This window comes from Scyliorhinus canicula, chromosome 5 (assembly GCF_902713615.1).
Source record: "Scyliorhinus canicula chromosome 5, sScyCan1.1, whole genome shotgun sequence".
Classification (NCBI taxonomy): domain Eukaryota; kingdom Metazoa; phylum Chordata; class Chondrichthyes; order Carcharhiniformes; family Scyliorhinidae; genus Scyliorhinus; species Scyliorhinus canicula.
Window position 1 is genome coordinate 119,044,149 of NC_052150.1, and position 18,145 is coordinate 119,062,293.

General features: G+C 48.2%; 1 protein-coding gene across 1 annotated transcript in view; it reads right to left on the bottom strand.

Annotated features, from left to right (window-relative positions):
- Window positions 1-2,244: 2,244 nt before the first annotated feature.
- asb4 (ankyrin repeat and SOCS box containing 4) overlaps window positions 2,245-18,145 on the bottom strand; it is a 36,570-nt gene continuing 20,669 nt past the window's right edge. Inside the window, exons 4-6 of the mRNA XM_038796414.1 lie at window positions 15,594-16,084; window positions 5,445-5,558; window positions 2,245-2,654 (exon numbers count right to left, since the gene is read on the bottom strand). Coding sequence (XP_038652342.1) covers window positions 2,466-2,654; window positions 5,445-5,558; window positions 15,594-16,084 — 794 coding nt within the window. The 3' untranslated portion in view covers window positions 2,245-2,465. The remainder of the gene's footprint in view (window positions 2,655-5,444; window positions 5,559-15,593; window positions 16,085-18,145) is intronic.

Consider the following 18,145-nt stretch of genomic DNA (forward strand, 5'->3'; position numbering starts at 1 on the left):
TTTACCCCAATTGGTTCAGAAACGAGAACTATAGGTATCCCATGTCAAACCAAATGTTAGTGTACGTTCCCTCGGCCGCAGAAAAATACTTTTCACTGTTCTTCGGTGCATGTGACAATAAATCAAATCAAATCAAAAAAATGTCTAACATACTGCTGTAAAGTGTGAACTTAAATTACCAAATGAGCTTTTGTTGTAAAACACTTTTTAACACCACTCAAACATTTTCTGAAAGCATAATTTTCTCGATAAATGTAATTGAATAATATAACAGACTACACAATTTACTATATATTTGTGTATTACATATTCTATACAATCACATTTGCTCTTCAATCTAAAATTTATAGAAACATGCAGTTAATATCCGGAAAAGCTCCAAAGAAATTCCAATGGCCCGGATTTTGGATTAAGAGTAAGGGTAAGGCTGTTTTAATGGAGCAAATTGAACAGCAATTTAGTTGCAACATGCAGTTAAATGTGGAAATGCAGAAATTGCTGTCTTAGTTACCCTTCTCTTCCACAGCTTTGCTACACTGGTAGCTCGCCATGCTAAATTGCTCCTTAATTGGAAAAGAATTGTAACTCTAAATTTTAAAAAACATATGCTATTAGTTATTTGTTAAACATGTCTGAAAAAGTGAGCGCTGGTGTACCCGGGTGTTAGTTAATTTTTAGCAGCATGAAAATTTAAATCATAGCCAAACACCATCTCTAGTACTGAGATTTTACTTTTCCGAATGCGGAGTCTCATTTTCTTCAGATTTTAATTATTGTTGGAGATATTAAAAAGTTAAAATCTAATGTTTTTGTAACTTGTTCTTCCTGTTTCTTTTAACTCTCAATCCCATTTTCCCTTACCTCACCTCTGAGTCACAAGGCTCCGGGTTCAAGTCCCACTCCAGGGCTTGAGCACAACAATCAAGCTGACACTTGAAGGCAGTGCTAAGGTAGAACGTTTCGGATGAGATGTTAAACTTAGGCCCCATGTGCATACTTGAGTGGGTGGGAAAGAACTCAAGACAGTATTTCAAAGGAGTGCTGTGGAAGTATGCTTGGTGTCCTGGCCAATATTCACCCCTCAATTAAAAAAGATGATCTGTTAATTATCGTGTTGCTGTTTGTTGAAATTTGCTGAGCGCATATTGACTGCCATGTTCCTACATTACCAGGGAGACTATAGTTGAAAAATACTTCATCGGCTGTAAAGCACTTTGAGATGTCAAGTGGCCAAGAAGAGCTCTGTATAAATACAAGCCTTTCTCTTTTACCCCTCACTTTATTTTTCTTTCTGGACATGATTTTTGTAGTTTGGACTCTGCATGCGCCTGTGATGATTCATTTAACCGTGTGTCTTAAGAGATGTACATATTACAGTACAGCACAGAACAGGCCCTTCGGCCCTCGATGTTGTGCCGAGCTTTGTCCGAAACCAAGATCAAGCTATCCCACTCCCTGTCAATGTGATGTGCTCCATGTGCTTGAAAGTTCCTAAAGTGCCCGAATCCACTATCGCAGCAGGCAGCCCTTCCACACCCCAACCACTCTCTGAGTAAAGAACCTACCTTGGACATCCCTCCCATATGTCCCACCCTGAACCTTATAGTTATGCCCCCTTGTAACAGCTACATCCACCCGAGGAAATAATCTCTGAATGTCCACTCTATCTATCCCCCTCATCATCTTATAAACCTGTATTAAGTCGCCATGCCACTGAATTTGGAAGGTCTTGCAGGGGCACCGCTGCTGGTAATTGCCCAGTGCTTCACGATGTCTGCTGTACGTTATCCAAGCCTCCAGAGCATATAAAAGGGATCACTGCTACTCCGTAAACCATGACCTTAATCTTGCGTTCCTCACAACAGCACCACCTTAAACTCTACCTCAGTGAAAATTGGAGTCGAACAATGCTGTTTCAGTGCACCAACTCTCTTCATTTTCCAAACTGCAATACTGCACCTCACCTCCAAGCATCAAGATCATCTACAGATCAGACGTGAAACTGGTCAACCTACACAACCTTCAATCCAAAAACCACTCCAACCTCAGTATGCAGATAACACTTGTGTGAGTGCTCAATCAGAGACTAAGCTCCAGATAATTCTCGACTCCCTACTCTAGAGCATTTAAGAAAACATGCCTGTCACTAAACACCCAGAAAATAAGGTCCTCTTCCAAGCTGCAGTTACATGAAAACACTCCCCCCCCCCCCCCCCCCCACCCCCCCGCTGACATGTGCTACTGCTCCCCTGAAGAGGCTACCTTGCTGAAAATAATCTCTAGTAACTGTAAATTGCTGCTCAAAAGCCCACAATAAATCCATGGTAGTTGTAAGCATAATGACCGGAGAATGCTGTTCCTTCCTTCATCACTGAGCACAAAATCCAGGCCATTAACTTTGTGCAATGGTTGATATAATGCAGGAGAACACAATCATATCGTCTGTACAAAATTCATTTATCAATTCAGTAGCACACACCTTCTGGTTCCAGTAGAAGATATTTTTTAAGTCGAGGCGGGAGATTAAGTTTTGGTACTGCTTTATGACACCTTTTCCGTAACACAGCTCGAATAGTACATCTGGTCAGGTGCATCAGAGAGCGGGCAGATCCTCCACACACATCAAATAGAGATTTATAAAATGTCCAGTGTTGCTGCAAAGTCAAGAAAATATTATAGGTCACACATTGGCTTTCTAAACCAGAGGTTCCTAAACTGGAGGCGGGGCACGGCAGGGTGACGGAGGATGTGACAGGATTACTCAGGGGAGTGTGGGGGGCGGGTGTTGCGCTTAGTGTAATTTTAGCTTCAAATTTCCTTTGTTCATTTCATTTTATTTGGAGCCTTCTTTTTTGACCACTTCACTTTCTAGGTGGGCATGTGAGCTGTGAGGAGGATGCAAGGGGACTTGAAGGGGATGTAGACAGGTTAAGTGAGTGGCCAAGAACATGGCAATAATAATCTTTAATCATAATCTTTAATAGTGTCGCAAATAGGCTTACATTAACACTGCAATGAAGTTACTGTGAAAAGCCCCTAGTTGCCGCTGTTTGGGTACACTAAGGGAGAATTCAGAATTTCAAATTCAAAGAACAAAGAACAATCCAGCAGAGGAACAGGCCCTTCGGTCCTCCAGGCCTGTACTGGTCATGATACCAACCTTGGCCAAAACCCTAAAGAACAAAGAACAATACAGCATAAAGAACACACCAAATGAGCATGTCTTTCGGGTCTTTGTGGAAGGAAAGAGAAGCACCAAGAGGAAACCCACGCAGATAAAGGAGAATGTGCAGACTCCTCACAGACAATTGCCCCTTAATTGGAAAAATGAATTGGGCATTCTAAATTTAAAAAATATATATATTGGCAAATGTGAACTGAGCACCATGGCTGTGGAGGGGAACAGGAGGCTAAAAAAAAAGCCATTATGACAACCAAGCCATCAGACTTACTGGGAAATGGCTGCCCAGGCCGGGGGGGCAGTAGTGGGTAGTAACTTGGTCTGTGGAGTTGAGGTGTCCCCCTCGGGATGGGGGTGATCTGGCTCAGACCTCCATTGCTGCAGTCTATCTTTTAAACACACCCCTTTGGGGCTCCTTACAGCCTCCTGGCTTTTCACAGAGCTGATGCTGCCTGTGTCCTTTAAATGCTCAGAAGGCCTCTGGTCATCTAGGAGCCCACCAGGCCACCCCTCTAAATACTCTCATCCCCCAGCTGTATCACCAGGGGCCAAGCTCAATCAGAGGCCCACCAGGTGTTGGCACTCCTCAGAAGCGCTACCCCATTGCAGAGGAAGCAGGGGATCAGCTGAGTTCATTCGAACCTGAGGACATCTGCACCGCAGCCTTTGGAACACTTCCTGTTCTCTTCCCCTCTCAGGACAGAGGACTCACCAGTGACCCCCACTCCTCCGGATTACCAGCTTTCTCCTCCTGGTGAGGCTGACAGTGCTGACTGCCTCAGCCACCACCTCCCAGGAAGCGTTCAGGAGGGCAGGAGTGGAGTCTGAAGCCCACCCTGGGGAAGGTGGTGTCCCTGTTCCTCACTGGCATGGATCTGTGGGTCCACCTCGGACTCCCGATCTCGTAGGGCAAGTCTACTCTGAGCCACCTTGGTGGCTGCAGTGAGTGCGTGGTAAGTGGGCCGCTTATAAACAGCTCCAGCTACCAGGCTCCTTGGCGCTAACTCTGGCCCTATAGTTAGAATGGTCGCTGGGCCTGGAATTGCTCGGAATTCACATCATCAGAATGCTGGTCCGTTAGGATGTCCTGAATTGCTCCAGGAATAGTGCCTCCAAGGACCATGATCTGCATGCAATTCAGTCCAGCGCCATAACTTCAAAACTTAGAGTGTGATCGAACAGCTACGCTGCATCCGAAAAACTGCGCGCTGTGGCACAATGTGCCCATTAGCAGCCGAGAGATCCTGTTCCTGGGATCTACCCAGCCCGCAATGCCTCATGAGATCGCTTCAGATCTCGTGAGATATTGCGATGTAAATCCCACCCATTGTGAGCGGGATCACTTTTTGGCAAATTTGCATATTAGAGCGAGACAGCTAGCCTCACTGTAACATGCAGGTTCCCAAGGTACCAAGGCATTGGGATTGATGTCCTTTGCCTTGGTGACTTCATGTGAGCACCATTTAGTACTGCTCTCCATAAATGGGTACCAGACAGAATAGCACTCGTGGGGGTCTCCCAAGTGCATGTCCTTTGGGCAGGGTGGCACCCTGGCAGTGCCATCAGTGCACCAGCACTGGCAAGGTGTCACTGCCAAGTACCAGGTTGGCGGTGCCAAGCTGACAGGCTGGGGGTGCCCTGCATAGGTGTTGGGAGGGTTGTGAGGGGGCTGGGAACCCCCTCATAATGTGCTGGGGATGGGGGAGGGTCACGTCAGGGGTTCCAGAGATTGGGGTGCCATTTAAAAATGGCGTCTTGCTCTCTCGCTACACTGAGGAGTTCTGGCGATCGGAGCTCCTCAGTCCAGAAGACGGGGCTGTGTGCAGCCTCAAGCCTGCATTCCACACTGAGGCTCCGTATCTAACTCGAGTGCTGTTCGATAGCGATGTGTTTTTCCACGTTGCAAATGACGGGAAACATGCGGCGAAATATGCTCGCTGTGGGACTTTGTTCCCATTTAGTTAAATCACACCCTTAGTCTCCCAAATGTAGGATTTCATTCATTAACTTCAATAGGACATAAAATTGGCATCTAACATGAACTTGTTCACTCGAAAAATTTTCAGGGCTCAAATTCCAAAATAATAGGAACATAGCAAAAATCAACAGCAGCTGATTAATTTTGATCCAATTGCATTGCTCCATTTAATCAAGTTTAATTTGATGTTGATTCACTTGCGGAAACTATTCAATTTGAATTTTTTTTTGCTCTGTTAGATAATTGACCTCTCAAAAGAAGGAAACAAAAGTAAAATAGAATTACCTCTAAAATATGATCAGGTATAACTTGTCTCCATTTTGAGGTGGATTGAATGGATTCATATGAATTGACCATGACTTCAACTGCCTTTGGACAGGTGCAGCATGATTGTAGTACCTGAACATACACAAAAAGTACATTTTACTCATTGTTTTTGTTTGGTTTCATGAGGAATGAATCTGACTCACATGATTTATTGAATGAATATGCAAAGCTTTCCGAGGTGTCATTTATTGTTCTCACAATTTGAAGATCTGGATCTCAAATTTCCATAGGCCCTCCAATGCATTCCTGCTAGGACTGTGGTAGAGAGTCTGGGAAATAGGTTAGACTCAGGACGCACCAACTTGTGGCTTTAGAACCCCCACTCCAGAGCCAGTGACAATCACTGTCAGGTAAGAGGGTTGCCAGGCCAAAAGATAGAACATAGAACAGTACAGCACAGAACAGGCCCTTTGGCCCTCAATGTTGTGCCGAGCCATGATCACCCTACTCAAACCCACGTATCCACCCAACAACCCTCCCCCCACACCCCCCACCCCCCCCCCCCACACCCCCCCCCACCCCCCCCCACCCCCCCCCACACCCCCCCACCCCCCCCCCACCCCCCCCCCACCCCCCCCCCACCCCCCCCCACCCCCCCCCCACCCCCCACCCCCCCCACCCCCCCCCCCCACCCCCCCCCCCCCCCCCCACACCCCCCACCCACCCCCACCCCACCTTACTTTTAGGACACTACGGGCAATTTAGCATGGCCAATCCACCTAACCCGCACATCTTTGGACTGTGGGAGGAAACCGGAGCACCCGGAGGAAACCCACGCACACACGGGGAGGACGTGTAGACTCCGCACAGACAGTGACCCAGCCGGGAATCGAACCTGGGACCCTGGAGCTGTGAAGCATTTATGCTAACCACCATGCTACCGTGCTGCCCCAAAGATCTCTTTGATGTTTAGCTCCCATCTACAGACTCCTTCCTAAAGTGAGAAATGACATACTGCCCAGTCTAAAATGCAGCCCACAAGATCTGGGATAAGGATAGAACCCTCTAAGATTTGACAATTTGTGTGACACATTTTGAAGGGAGCGACATAAGCTAAGCTTTGTTCTTTTATGGGCCTCCAGAACATTCAGCCAACTCTCACCGTTGCTATATAGCTACAAGTATAATTTCCAACCAAATGAAGCTGGCAATGTGGTAAGTTGATAGCCAGTGCCCTTCCCCACCCGATCTCTCTACCTGCAAGCAGAGCAAATTCAAAATTTAGCAATAGTGATACTGGCATGTACATTCCTTTTTAAATTAGGGAACATACGTCACCCCCCCCCCCCCCCCCCCCAATACTTCGGCAGGATCAGAATGGCACAAAGGCCCACAAATAGCATGGTGACTTGACATCATTTGAGTTGGTTCGATCCATTATTTGAAAGTATGCAAATATGCTCCTTGTACATCTTGGCCCAGACTCAGGGTACACAATTAGAAGTGTGGGCAGAATGTCCTGAGGACCTCTGCAAATTAATTAAGAGGTTTCAAACATTTGAATGAACATAGCTGCACAGGTGTGCATTTATTTCTCGCCTTTTGAAAGGCTGAGAATATTTAAATATTCTCCAGTCTTTTCCAGACAAGGGGAGAAATGATCCAAACGGGCAGAAAAAGCAAGTGGTCTAAAGATTTAGGATGGCAGGAGCTCATCCCTGACATCTGAAGAATCTGCAGAGAACACATCCCCACTAACCCCTTCAGCCCCACTGCCATATTACTCTCCAATGAGCATTTATTGACATAAGATGGAACTTGCACCCCTCACTTGGGAGAAATAACTGTATTATTGGCCAGCAATAATAATCAAACACAGATCACTCAAACCATTGACATCACAAGAAGACCCATGTTGGAGTTGTGGAACTTAAAGTCAAGGAATGTGTGTATTGCTTAGTCAAAAGCTAATGGAAGAATACCCATGAAATCTTGTACCTTGGTGAATAGCTGGAGCATTGAAGACAAATCAGGGTGAATTCCAGAGAGCCGTGATATACCCTTTGATTTGAGGAAAAGTAAAGGAATCTTAGAGATTTTGTAAGGTAAGGGAACTCGTGGGTGGATATAGGAAGGAGAACTGAGTTGATAACACTTATGTTAAACTAATAGTGCTCATTTTGTTTCATCCTTCTTGATATACAATAAAGTTTGCGTATTGTTTAAAAAGGTGAAATCTTGTGGTGTAGTTCTGTTGATTAATATCTGGTTGTTCAGATTGCTTACTTACATGTTAACAGAATCATAACATGTGAGGGTGATACCAGTGTCAAGGCACAAAGTGAACTCTGTAGTCTATTTGATGCGTGACCAAGCCTGTTTCAGTGCAGACAAGCCAAGTAGAGCAATGTATGTTCTAATAAATGCACATGTGAAAAAAATATTCAAATTTACTGCTTTTCTCTGGTGAAAATCCCACAACTATGTTAGTAAAAAGATCACCAAATGGAATACTTTGCTGTTTGCCCTCTCAAAATGTTTCATAATTTTGCAAAGTGCAATTCAATTCCCTCTTCCCTAGTCCAGTGATAAAAGCCTCACTTTTTCAATCCTTTTTTCACAGATACGGGACGGTTTCTCTGTTTCTCACACTAAGTGTTGACACCGACACAGAGCTCCTGGAGATCCATGGTAGCAAAGCCGGTGCCGCAGCTGGACCGATTCCGATACTGTTGAGGGGCTAGCGCCAGCCCCACGTAGAACATAACCAATTCCAATGGGAAACGGTGACAAATTCGCTGGATTTGCGGTTGACACTCAGGGGCTGCATATACACACTTCACTCCCCACACACACCATCCCTGCCAACAAGATGGCAGCAAGACGCTGGGCCCCACATTTCAGTAAAGCAGAGCTTGAGACCCTCCTGGACGCCGTGGAGGAGAGGCGGATGACTCTGTACCCCGGACCGGGAAGGGGGCTGTCAGCCGCAATTTGTCGTGCCTGGGTGCATTGGCAGAGGCAGTCAGCGCAGTGGGCAACATTGGCTGGCAGTGCCGAAAAAAACTGCACGACCTCCTCAGGGCGACCAGGGTGAGTAGGCAGCACAATGTCCCTGACACCAACTCCCATCCCACACACACGTAATGCTACCCCCCTAACCTGGAGGGTGTCCAAACCCCCATCCTGCACCATATGCCAGCATTCATACCGGCCACCATGGCCGGGTGCCCTGGCCACTGAGGCCACCAGTTACCCACCGCCTGGGCTGCACACGTCAGACTGTCTAACACTGTCATTTTCTATTTATTCTCCATAGAAGAAGGCCGCCCTCAACTGCCCGGAACGGGAGAAGACAGGAGGTGTGACCTCCGGACCTGCGGCCCCTAACCATAGCAGAGCAGAGGGCCCTGGATATGCTCGGCAGCCCGGAGGAAAGGGAGGTCTCCGGGGTGGAGTTTGGCCATGGGTGAGGAAGTGAGATCCCGCTTAGTTGCGGTTCCCCATGACATGTATGCCAACCCCCCAACATCATCTCCCTCACCCTCCCAACACCCTCACCCCCACACCACCCTTACCCCCACCCTCAATCCCTCAGCCCCCACCATCCTCACCCCCACACCACCTCCATACAACTCTCACTCTACACCATCCCCTTACCCTACACCACTCCCACCCTCACCACCCCCCCACCCACACCCATTACCCCTCGTCCTGTGGTCTAATCATGCATCTTGTCTTGTGTCCTGCAGGAGCTGCTGGGAAGGGGCCGCCCCCAGCCAGTGCCACAGCCGAGCCCCCCCCCCCCCCACCCCCCCCCCCCCCCACCCCCCCCACCCCCCCACCCCCACCCCCCGTGAGCCGAGCAGTGACGAGAGCAGCTCGGATGGCAGCCCCTCTGCCCGAGACTTAGGAGACCCCGGAGCTCGAGTCGGAGGATGACACTGACTTCCCATCACAGCTGTCTCCAGCACCCTCCACCATCCCAGAGACACTCACCTCGGTTGGGCATTTTAGTGAAAAAGCTCTTGGGACACAGGTGCGCACCACACAGCTGGGTATCCACCTAGACCTAGCGTTAGGGACCGTAAGGCCAGAAAGTTAGACACCAGTTAAGTTGTCACGGGTGCACGGCACAGTTTAGTTATAGGGGCTAGGGCACAAATCTCTAAATATTTGCTCACATTAAACACCTGTCCCCACTGTTACAACCTGCCTCTGTGCTCTGTCAGATGGATGTGAGGGGTGAGATGGTCTGGACTGGCCAGAGAGGGGGTGCGTGGAGGGAATGGGTGGATGATGTGGGTGGCCCTGCAACCCCCCTCCGCCCAACCGACCACCCCTACCACTATCACCCGATGGGACCGTGTGATGGAATGGTCAGCTCACATGCAGAGATCACCCATGTGGGAAGTGTTACCGTGGGCAGGAGTCAGACATTGCCAAACAATACGGAGCACCAGAGCTCATCACAGAGCCAGTTGTCATCATCCTCCATCCTATGGACCAGACCAGCTGTTACTGCCAACCCAGGGCCCCAAACCGTAGTGCGGCAGGTATGTAACATGGAGTTGCAGGCCGGGGGGGGGGGGGGGGGGGGGGGGGGGAATGTCGAGTGAGGGTGGTGTGGGGGTGAGGGTGGTGTCGAGTGAGGGTGGTGTGGGGTTGATGATGGTGCGGGGTGAGGGTGGTGTGGGGGTGGTGAGGGTGGTAGGGGGCTTTGGAGGTGAGGGTGGTGTGGGGGTGAGGGTGGTGTGGGGTGAGGATGGTGTGGGGTTGAGGATGGTGTGGGGTGAGGGTGGTGTGGGGGTGGTGAGGGTGGTAGGGGGCTTTGGAGGTGAGGGTGGTGTGGGGGTGAGGGTGGTGTAGGGATGGTGAGGGCGAATGGGTGTGGTGGTGAGGGTGGTGTGGGTTGAGGGTGGTGTGGGGGTGAGGGTGCTGTCGGGGTGGTGAGGGTGAATGGGTGTGGTGGTGAGGGTGGTGTGGGGGTGAGGATGGTGTGGGGTTGAGGATGGTGTGGGGTGAGGGTGGTGTGGGGGTGGTGAGGGTGGTAGGGGGCTTTGGAGGTGAGGGTGGTGTGGGGGTGAGGGTGGTGTGGGGTGAGGGTGGTGTGGGGGTGGTGAGGGTGGTAGGGGGCTTTGGAGGTGAGGGTGGTAGGGGGCTTTGGAGGTGAGGGTGGTGTGGGGGTGAGGGTGGTGTAGGGATGGTGAGGGCGAATGGGTGTGGTGGTGAGGGTGGTGTGGGGGTGAGGGTGGTGAGGGTAGTGTGGGGGTGAGGGTGCTGTCGAGTGGTGAGGGTGAATGGGTGTGGGGGTGAGGAGGGTGTGGAGCTGAGGGTGGTGTGGGGTTGAGGATGGTGGGGTGAGGGTGGTGGGGGTGAGGATGGTGTGGGTGTGAGGATGGTGTGGGGGTGAGGGTGGTGGGGGTGAGGGTGGTGTGGGGGTGAGGGTGGTGTGGGTGGTGTGGTGATGAGGGTGGTGTGGGTGAGGGTGGTGTGGTGATGAGGGTGTTGGGGGTGGATGGTGTGGGGGTGAGGGTGGCGGGGGTGAGGGTGGTGTGGGGGTGAGGGTTTTGGGAGGGTGAGGGAGGGGGAGGTGTGGGGGGGGGGGGGGATTGGCACACATATCGCAGGGAACCACAACCCAGCAGGGTCTCACTTCTTTGCCCAAGGCCGAACTCCACCCCGGCCACCTCCCTTTCCTCTGAGCTGCCGAGCACGACCAGGGCCCTCTGCTTTGCCATGGTTAGGGGCCACAGGTCCGGCGGTCACCCTCCTGTCTTATCCCGTTCCCGGCAGTTGAGGGCAGCCTCCTCCTGGGGAGGGGGTTGGGAACAGAAAATGACATGTTAGATAGCCTGACAGATACAGCCAGGGGGGTGGGTAGCAGAGGGGTGGCCTCAGTATTAAGGGCACCCGGCCATGGTGCGTCCTCCCGTGCCTGCCCGAACCTCATGTCCTGCCCGTCCTGCCCATCCTCCCCCTCCCCCGCATCCTGCTCGTTGAACAAGACCTGGCGTTCCTCCTCATCTTCAGGAGGCCGAAGCACAGCTCGATCAAGTACCTGGTTGCTGCATGGGAGTCGTTGTAGTGGGTCTCTGCATCGGTCTGTCCTCCGGATAGATGTCAGTAGCCACGGCCAACGCCGATAACCCCTGTCACCCAGGAGCCAACCCTTTAGCATTGGGTGGGGCGTCTTGAACACGTCAGGAATCATCGAGTGTGCTAGGATGAAGGCATCGTGCACACTGCCTGGGTATCGGCCGCAGACGTGAATGATGCATAGCTGATGGTCACATAGTTACACGTTCATCGAGTGGAACCCCTTTCAGTTGGTGTAGAGCGGCCTGCCATCTGCAGGTACTCATAGGGGGTCATGCATTCCTCCAATTCCCCCATGGACATGGGGCATTCCATCGATAGTGGCTAACCCCGCTGCCCGGGCAACTTGGTGGGCTCGGTCCACTTTGAAGTGGATGTATTGCTCCGTCTGAGCATATAGGGCCTATATGCACCTTTGCACCGAGGTCTGTGAGATCCCAGACATGTCCCCACTCGGCGCCCGTGGCGTAAACTTTCAGGGTGAGTGTAAACTTGATGGCCACCGGGAGCAGGTGCCCCCTTGCGGTGCCAGATGTCCCATCATCTGGCAGATATGTCACATTGTCTCTCTGCTCAGCCGGCGTGTTTGATGGCATGCCCAGTCCGGCAGGTCCTCGAATGACAGGCGCTGCCAGTGTACATGAAGCCTCATGCGATACCTCCTTGGCATCTCCTCTTCCTCGGCCTGTTGGATAGCCGGCACTCCAACCTGGGCAGCTGCCACCTTCCCCTCTGCTGCCCACTCCACTGCTACGTGCTCCGCTGCTGCAGCTTTCTCCTCCTCGAGCAGCTCCAGCTCATACAGCCAGTGGGCATCCCCAGGGCTGCAGCGCCTAGCAGGAAGGCCACCACTGCTGGTTGAATTCCAATATCCATTGTCTGCAGGGGGTGAAAGGCCGACATATTAGCATGATGCGTACCCCCATGCCAAACATGGTCCACGAGCTACATCGTGGTCCCAGTTGGCACTATGGGCTCTGGCCCTGCATGTCCCCCGCCCTCACATCCCCCCACCCCTGCCATGCCCGGCACCATGGGGGGCGTCTAGCCCTGGCGTCCATCCCTGCTGCCAGGGGTAACGTCGGCTGGTGCTGCCCTTGACAGCGGTACGCTCCACGGCCCCTGCCCGGCGTCCCTGTAGAGGCTGTGGTTAACGTGATTCACACTATATATAGTTGCCAATATCACTCCATGTATATATGTTCGTTATCTACCCGTTGTAAGATCAATGCTGTATATAGTTGCCAATATAACTCCGTGTATATATGTTCACTATCCACCATTGTAAGTGCAGTTGCACTATCCGACCACCAGGGGGAGTCGCTCTGGGAGTACGCGAGAGTTTGTACTGGGCTCCTCCCTTGGCTCCGCTCAGGACTCCTCCCCCTGGGACCGATGTATAAAGTGCCTTAGAGCCAGCATGCCAAGTCATCTGGAGTTCAACGACGAATAGGCTGGCTCTGTTGTAAGTGTATTAAAGCCTCTGTTCAGATCCAACTACACGTGTTCGCTGAATTGATGGTTCCATCAGAGGCTACTATAGGCGTTGCCCTGGGTGGGCCGCCTGATGCCTCACCAGCAGGTGGCGGCCAGGTGGGTGGCAGATATGGCAGAGGGTTGGGTGAGAGTTGGGGGCTCCCATATGGCCGGTTTCACTCTGCAGACCAGGGAACAAGGTGGGTGTCAGTGGGGTGCGCAGCAAGATGGCTGTCTTGCAGGCCACAGTAATGGCGGTCCATGACTGGACACTGCCCCAGTCCTGTGGTGGGTTATCCTGGCCCCCTGGCCCTGGCAGGGTCCCAGGCAGCCGACCAGTGACTGGCCTGGCAGCCCCCAGTCGGTCCTCTCTGTGTCCTAACTCCTCTCTCTCCCTCATCAGCCATGATGCTGGTTTCACGATTTTTAAAAGCACAAGTGGACTGTGCCGTTGGGAACTCGGCCCATCGGATGCAGAGCGTCGCAGAGGCTCCAGAGAATAGCGGGTCAAGCCTGCGAATGGCCATCAAACAGCGTAATTTACTGTACGTGCATTCCGGAACGCAGTGACGCCGCTGTTCAGGTGGTGGAGAATTGTGATTTGGCGTCAAATCGGCACTCACCTTTGGTGTCAGAACCAATTCTCCGCCCAATCGTGGTTTGCGATTTCGCCGTCAGCCAACAGAGAATCCCGCCCACAATCTCTCATTTCTGAGGCCCTTTTAGAAAACTTTGATTCTCCTATTTCCATTGCTCTAATATCCTTACTCTAATCTCACGGAATGTCAAAAACTATTCAATAGTTCCAAGCATGCTCTAAGTTCAAAATTACTTCTTTGTTTTTATTTTCAATGTCCGGGTAAATAAAATCCCAAATCATATTTGCTTTGTTATGATCTTTTCTATGTGCACTGAGTATCTTCCGACCTAAATTTGTCTGATCCTATACTTTGGCTTTTCATTTAAGATATATTTATTTTCCTTGCTTGGTTCTCCAAAATGAATTTCTCTGCATGGAATTGCATCTGACATCCTTCTGCCCACTTTACCACCCTGTCTGCATCCTCCTGCGGTGTCTTACATTTTTTTTGTAACCATCTACCATGCCTGACTTTAATATCACTGTGAACTCTCAAATCTAGTGTCAATATCTAAAGTATTTGTACAAAATGGAACACTGAAGTGGTCATGTCAAAGCTCCATGAGAGGGAGATGGTGGGGCACTGATAATGTCACTGGTCTAGTAACCTGGAGGCCGAGAATAATGCTTTGAGAACACAAATTCAACACCCACTATACCAGTAAATGGAATTTTAATTCATTTTTTAAAAATCTGCAATTGAAAGCTTGTCTTATTAATGGTGATCATGAATCGATCATTGAGAGTTGCGGAAACTCATTTAGTTCATTAATGCTCTTTAGGGAAGGAAATCAGCTGTCGTTTCCTGGTGTGTCTTATATGTGTCTCCAGTCCCAGATCTATATGGTTGACTCTTAGCTGCCTTCTGAAATGACCCAGCAAGCTATTCAGTTGAAGAATAATTAAGGATGGGCAACAAATGTTGGGCTTGCTGGTATTGCCCAGGTCCCACAGGTGCAGGCCATAAACTGTTTGGCGCCTGGCATGGTTCTCGTTTTTAACCTCTCCCACTATTCACCGGCCTCGTATTGCTTGAGCAAGAGTGTAACGAGGCCAGAGAATCGCAGCCAGTGTCGTAGGGAACTCCCTGAAAAACCCACCACAAATGAACGTAGAAATCTTTTCATTAAATTCCTCCCACTATCTCATCTTGAAGCCTAGAACTGTTCTCAGCACTATCTACTACTTTGTAAAGTTTTATTTCATATGCAAACTTTATAATGCTGCCCCTACAGCTGAATCTAGTTTGTTTAAAAACGTTGAAAAGAATAATGGACTCAAAACTGACCCTCAGTAATACCACTGAAAGGAACCTCCGAATCTGAAACTCATCCAAACACCACAGGCTGGATTCGCCATCCAATAACCTTCCCACCACTGATGTTAGGCTGACTGGCATGTACGTTCCTGGTTTATTCTTCTCCCCTTTCTTGATTCGTGGTATGGCATTAGCAACTATGGAACCTCTTAGCATTATTCATGTGTCCAATAAGGATTTATTGATCACGAATATTACCTCTGATATTTCTGCCATTGCTCCAATACACAACCTAGGATGCATTGCACAAGGACAAGGTGATTTTACAGCAGTAGTGTTGTTTTCTTTTTTTTAGTTTATTGTAAAATTTCAATTTTAAAAAAGTCGTCAGCTTTCACTAATTCTCTTTTTGATGATAAAGAAAAATCAAAACAGGGAACATCAACTGAAAAAAACATGGAAATGATTGCTTGACACTGTATGAGATTCCTTTATTAGCTAAATTTTAGCCTGCTTAAAATAGGTAATCACATCATTAAATGGGAGACAAAAGATGATCATAGATGCATGTTAAGTGTTTTGTATGTAAATATCACAAAGGCTAATTCCTGGTGCTCAATAATCATGCAGGGAGTACCATCAATAATAACATGGTTGACATGTTTATTGTCAAATTATTATTTTGCATTCCTACCTTATGGAAATGTGGAGGGTAAACCCTTGCAGCTCCGTGGTTTAGCAACAGTTGATAACATTTCTCCAGTTCTGCGGCAGGGCGCACTGGTGTAACCTTCAGAAGGTACTGCAGAGAGGCACAGCCATTGACATCCATTGAACCAGCCTGAGCACCTGATTCTAACAACATTTGCAGAAGCAAGTGGTCACAATTCCACGCAGCTTTATGAAGTGGAGTTTTGTAATCCCGATCTCGAGCATTTACAGAAGCTCCATAGTCTATAAGCATTCGACAGATCAGATGATGGTCTGTGCTGTATTGCTGCTCTTTCATGTTTAAGGTCCAGTATATTGCTGTAATAAGTGGTGTTTCCAAATAGACATTAACACTGTCAATATCTGCACCATGGTCGACATAAAGTGCCACAAGTTCAGGTATACCAAATCGTGCAGCTATGTGCATTGGTGTATCTTTATAATCATGGTTAGCCTGTAGATTCAGGTTTGCACCTATTAAAAATCAAGTGTAAGACATAACCATGCTTCTTCAAAATAACTCATGAAAACAGTCAGATTTTTCCATTTAACTGATAAAATCAGGTCTTCACAAATAGATTGAGTGGCTATAAGGAAAACAGAAACTGCTGGAAATGCGCAGCAGATCATCCAGCATTTAGAAAGTGAGATGACAGCTTAATGTCTCGGCTTCAGAGGTTTTGAACTGTTAACTAACTGACCTGCTATATATATATTTTTAATTTTTGTTTCAGGTGTCCAACATTTGCAATTTTTTTCTTTTTACTCATTTTTTGAATTCTGTTTCTGCTGTGAATGTTCTACCAGTTATGGCTAAATATTTATCTATCTTTTTAAAAATAACTTTAGAATACCCAATTCATTTTTTCCAATTAAGGGGCAATTTAACGTGGCCAATCCACCTGTCCTGAACATCTTTGGGTTGTGGGGGCAAAACCCACGCAGACAAGGGAAGAATGTGCAAACTCCACATGGACAGTGACCCAGAGCTGCTATTTATCTATCTTTAATAATACTCGTTATCAAGTGGCGGTAGCAGGGAGCAGCTAACCAGCGCTCCTTTATATCAAAGCTGCCAACTCTTCAAAGAATTTAAATTCATTATCTATGGCCTGGTGGTTTAAGTGTATTCACTTTGCTTTTATAATACTTTAATTATTTATTTCATAATGTGTTACCCTTGCTTAACTCACTGTAAAACGTATTTTCATTTTATCAGAATTTTAAACTATGAAAGATATTCGTCCTTTTACGTATTTTATGTCTACAGGTCTATAAACTGTGATGAATGTAGAAATTATTATTGTATAATATTTTATATCTGCTGCAGTATTGTTATTAAAAGCCTGAGTTAAGGTATATATTTGTTGCAGTAATATTATTAAATAACCTAGGTTAAGGTAGCCAGAATGTGTGTGCTAAAGCTGTAATTGTGCAGGTCGTAGGAGTGAAGTAATTATTCATTCTAACCATTTACTTGTTTACGTATAGATGGTTAATGGGATATTGTTTTGATTGCTGAGATTTCCTAATGTATAGATAACTTGAGGGGTTGTGTTTAGTCATTCATAGATTATCATAATTATCATAGAATTTACAGTGCAGAAGGAGGCCATTTGGCCCATCGAGTCTGCACCGGCTCTTGGAAAGAGCACCCTACCCAAGGTCAACACCTTCACCCTATCCCCATAACCCAGTAACCCCACCCAACACTAAGGGCAATTTTGGACACTAAGGGAAATTTATCATGGCCAATCCACCTAACCTGCACATCTTTGGACTGTGGGAGGAAACCGGAGCACCCAGAGGAAACCCACGCAGGCATGGGGAGGATGTGCAGACTCTGCACAGTGACAGTGACTCAAGCCAGAACCTGGGACCCTGGAGCTGTGAAGCAATTGTGCTAACCACAATGCTACCATGCTGCCAATGGGACACCTTAGTGTGATACAGATGATGTGATTATTGGGAAGAGCCAGGTCTGTCTGTAGTTTGCAGTTATGCCAAATGCTTTTAGGTTGAGCAGAAGGGTCTGGCAAGACAAAAGTGTACTGGATCTGCTCTTGAAAAGAACTCTCTCTACCCAGAGGCCTGCAAGTAAACCTGTTTTGTTAACTTGTGTCATGTGACCTGCAGTGGAAGTGCTTGGTTGGAATATTTATAGTGAAGGTGTAGGTCATCAGTTAAAGTGTTTACTTTTATTTTAAGAACTGTTTAACTATGGATTATAAAGCTGTGACATCAATGTGGTTAACACTGTGTTGAAAATGAAGTTTGATTTAACCTAAAAGATCTCTATTTGTCAGTGGAATCAGTCCTGGGGTGAAGTCTCCATTCCTTATAGTTTTACAAATTGCAAATTGTTGGGGATTCTCAGCCGCTGTCCCGACATAAATTGGGGTCTGGTCCCGTATCCATTTGCTGTTTTCAGCTACAATCAAGTCTGATGTTCTGATTTCTGGCATGGATGATACTTTTTTTTGTACATGATTTCCTGAAGCATAGAACTGGAAGATGTAGGTGTCACACTTAGTG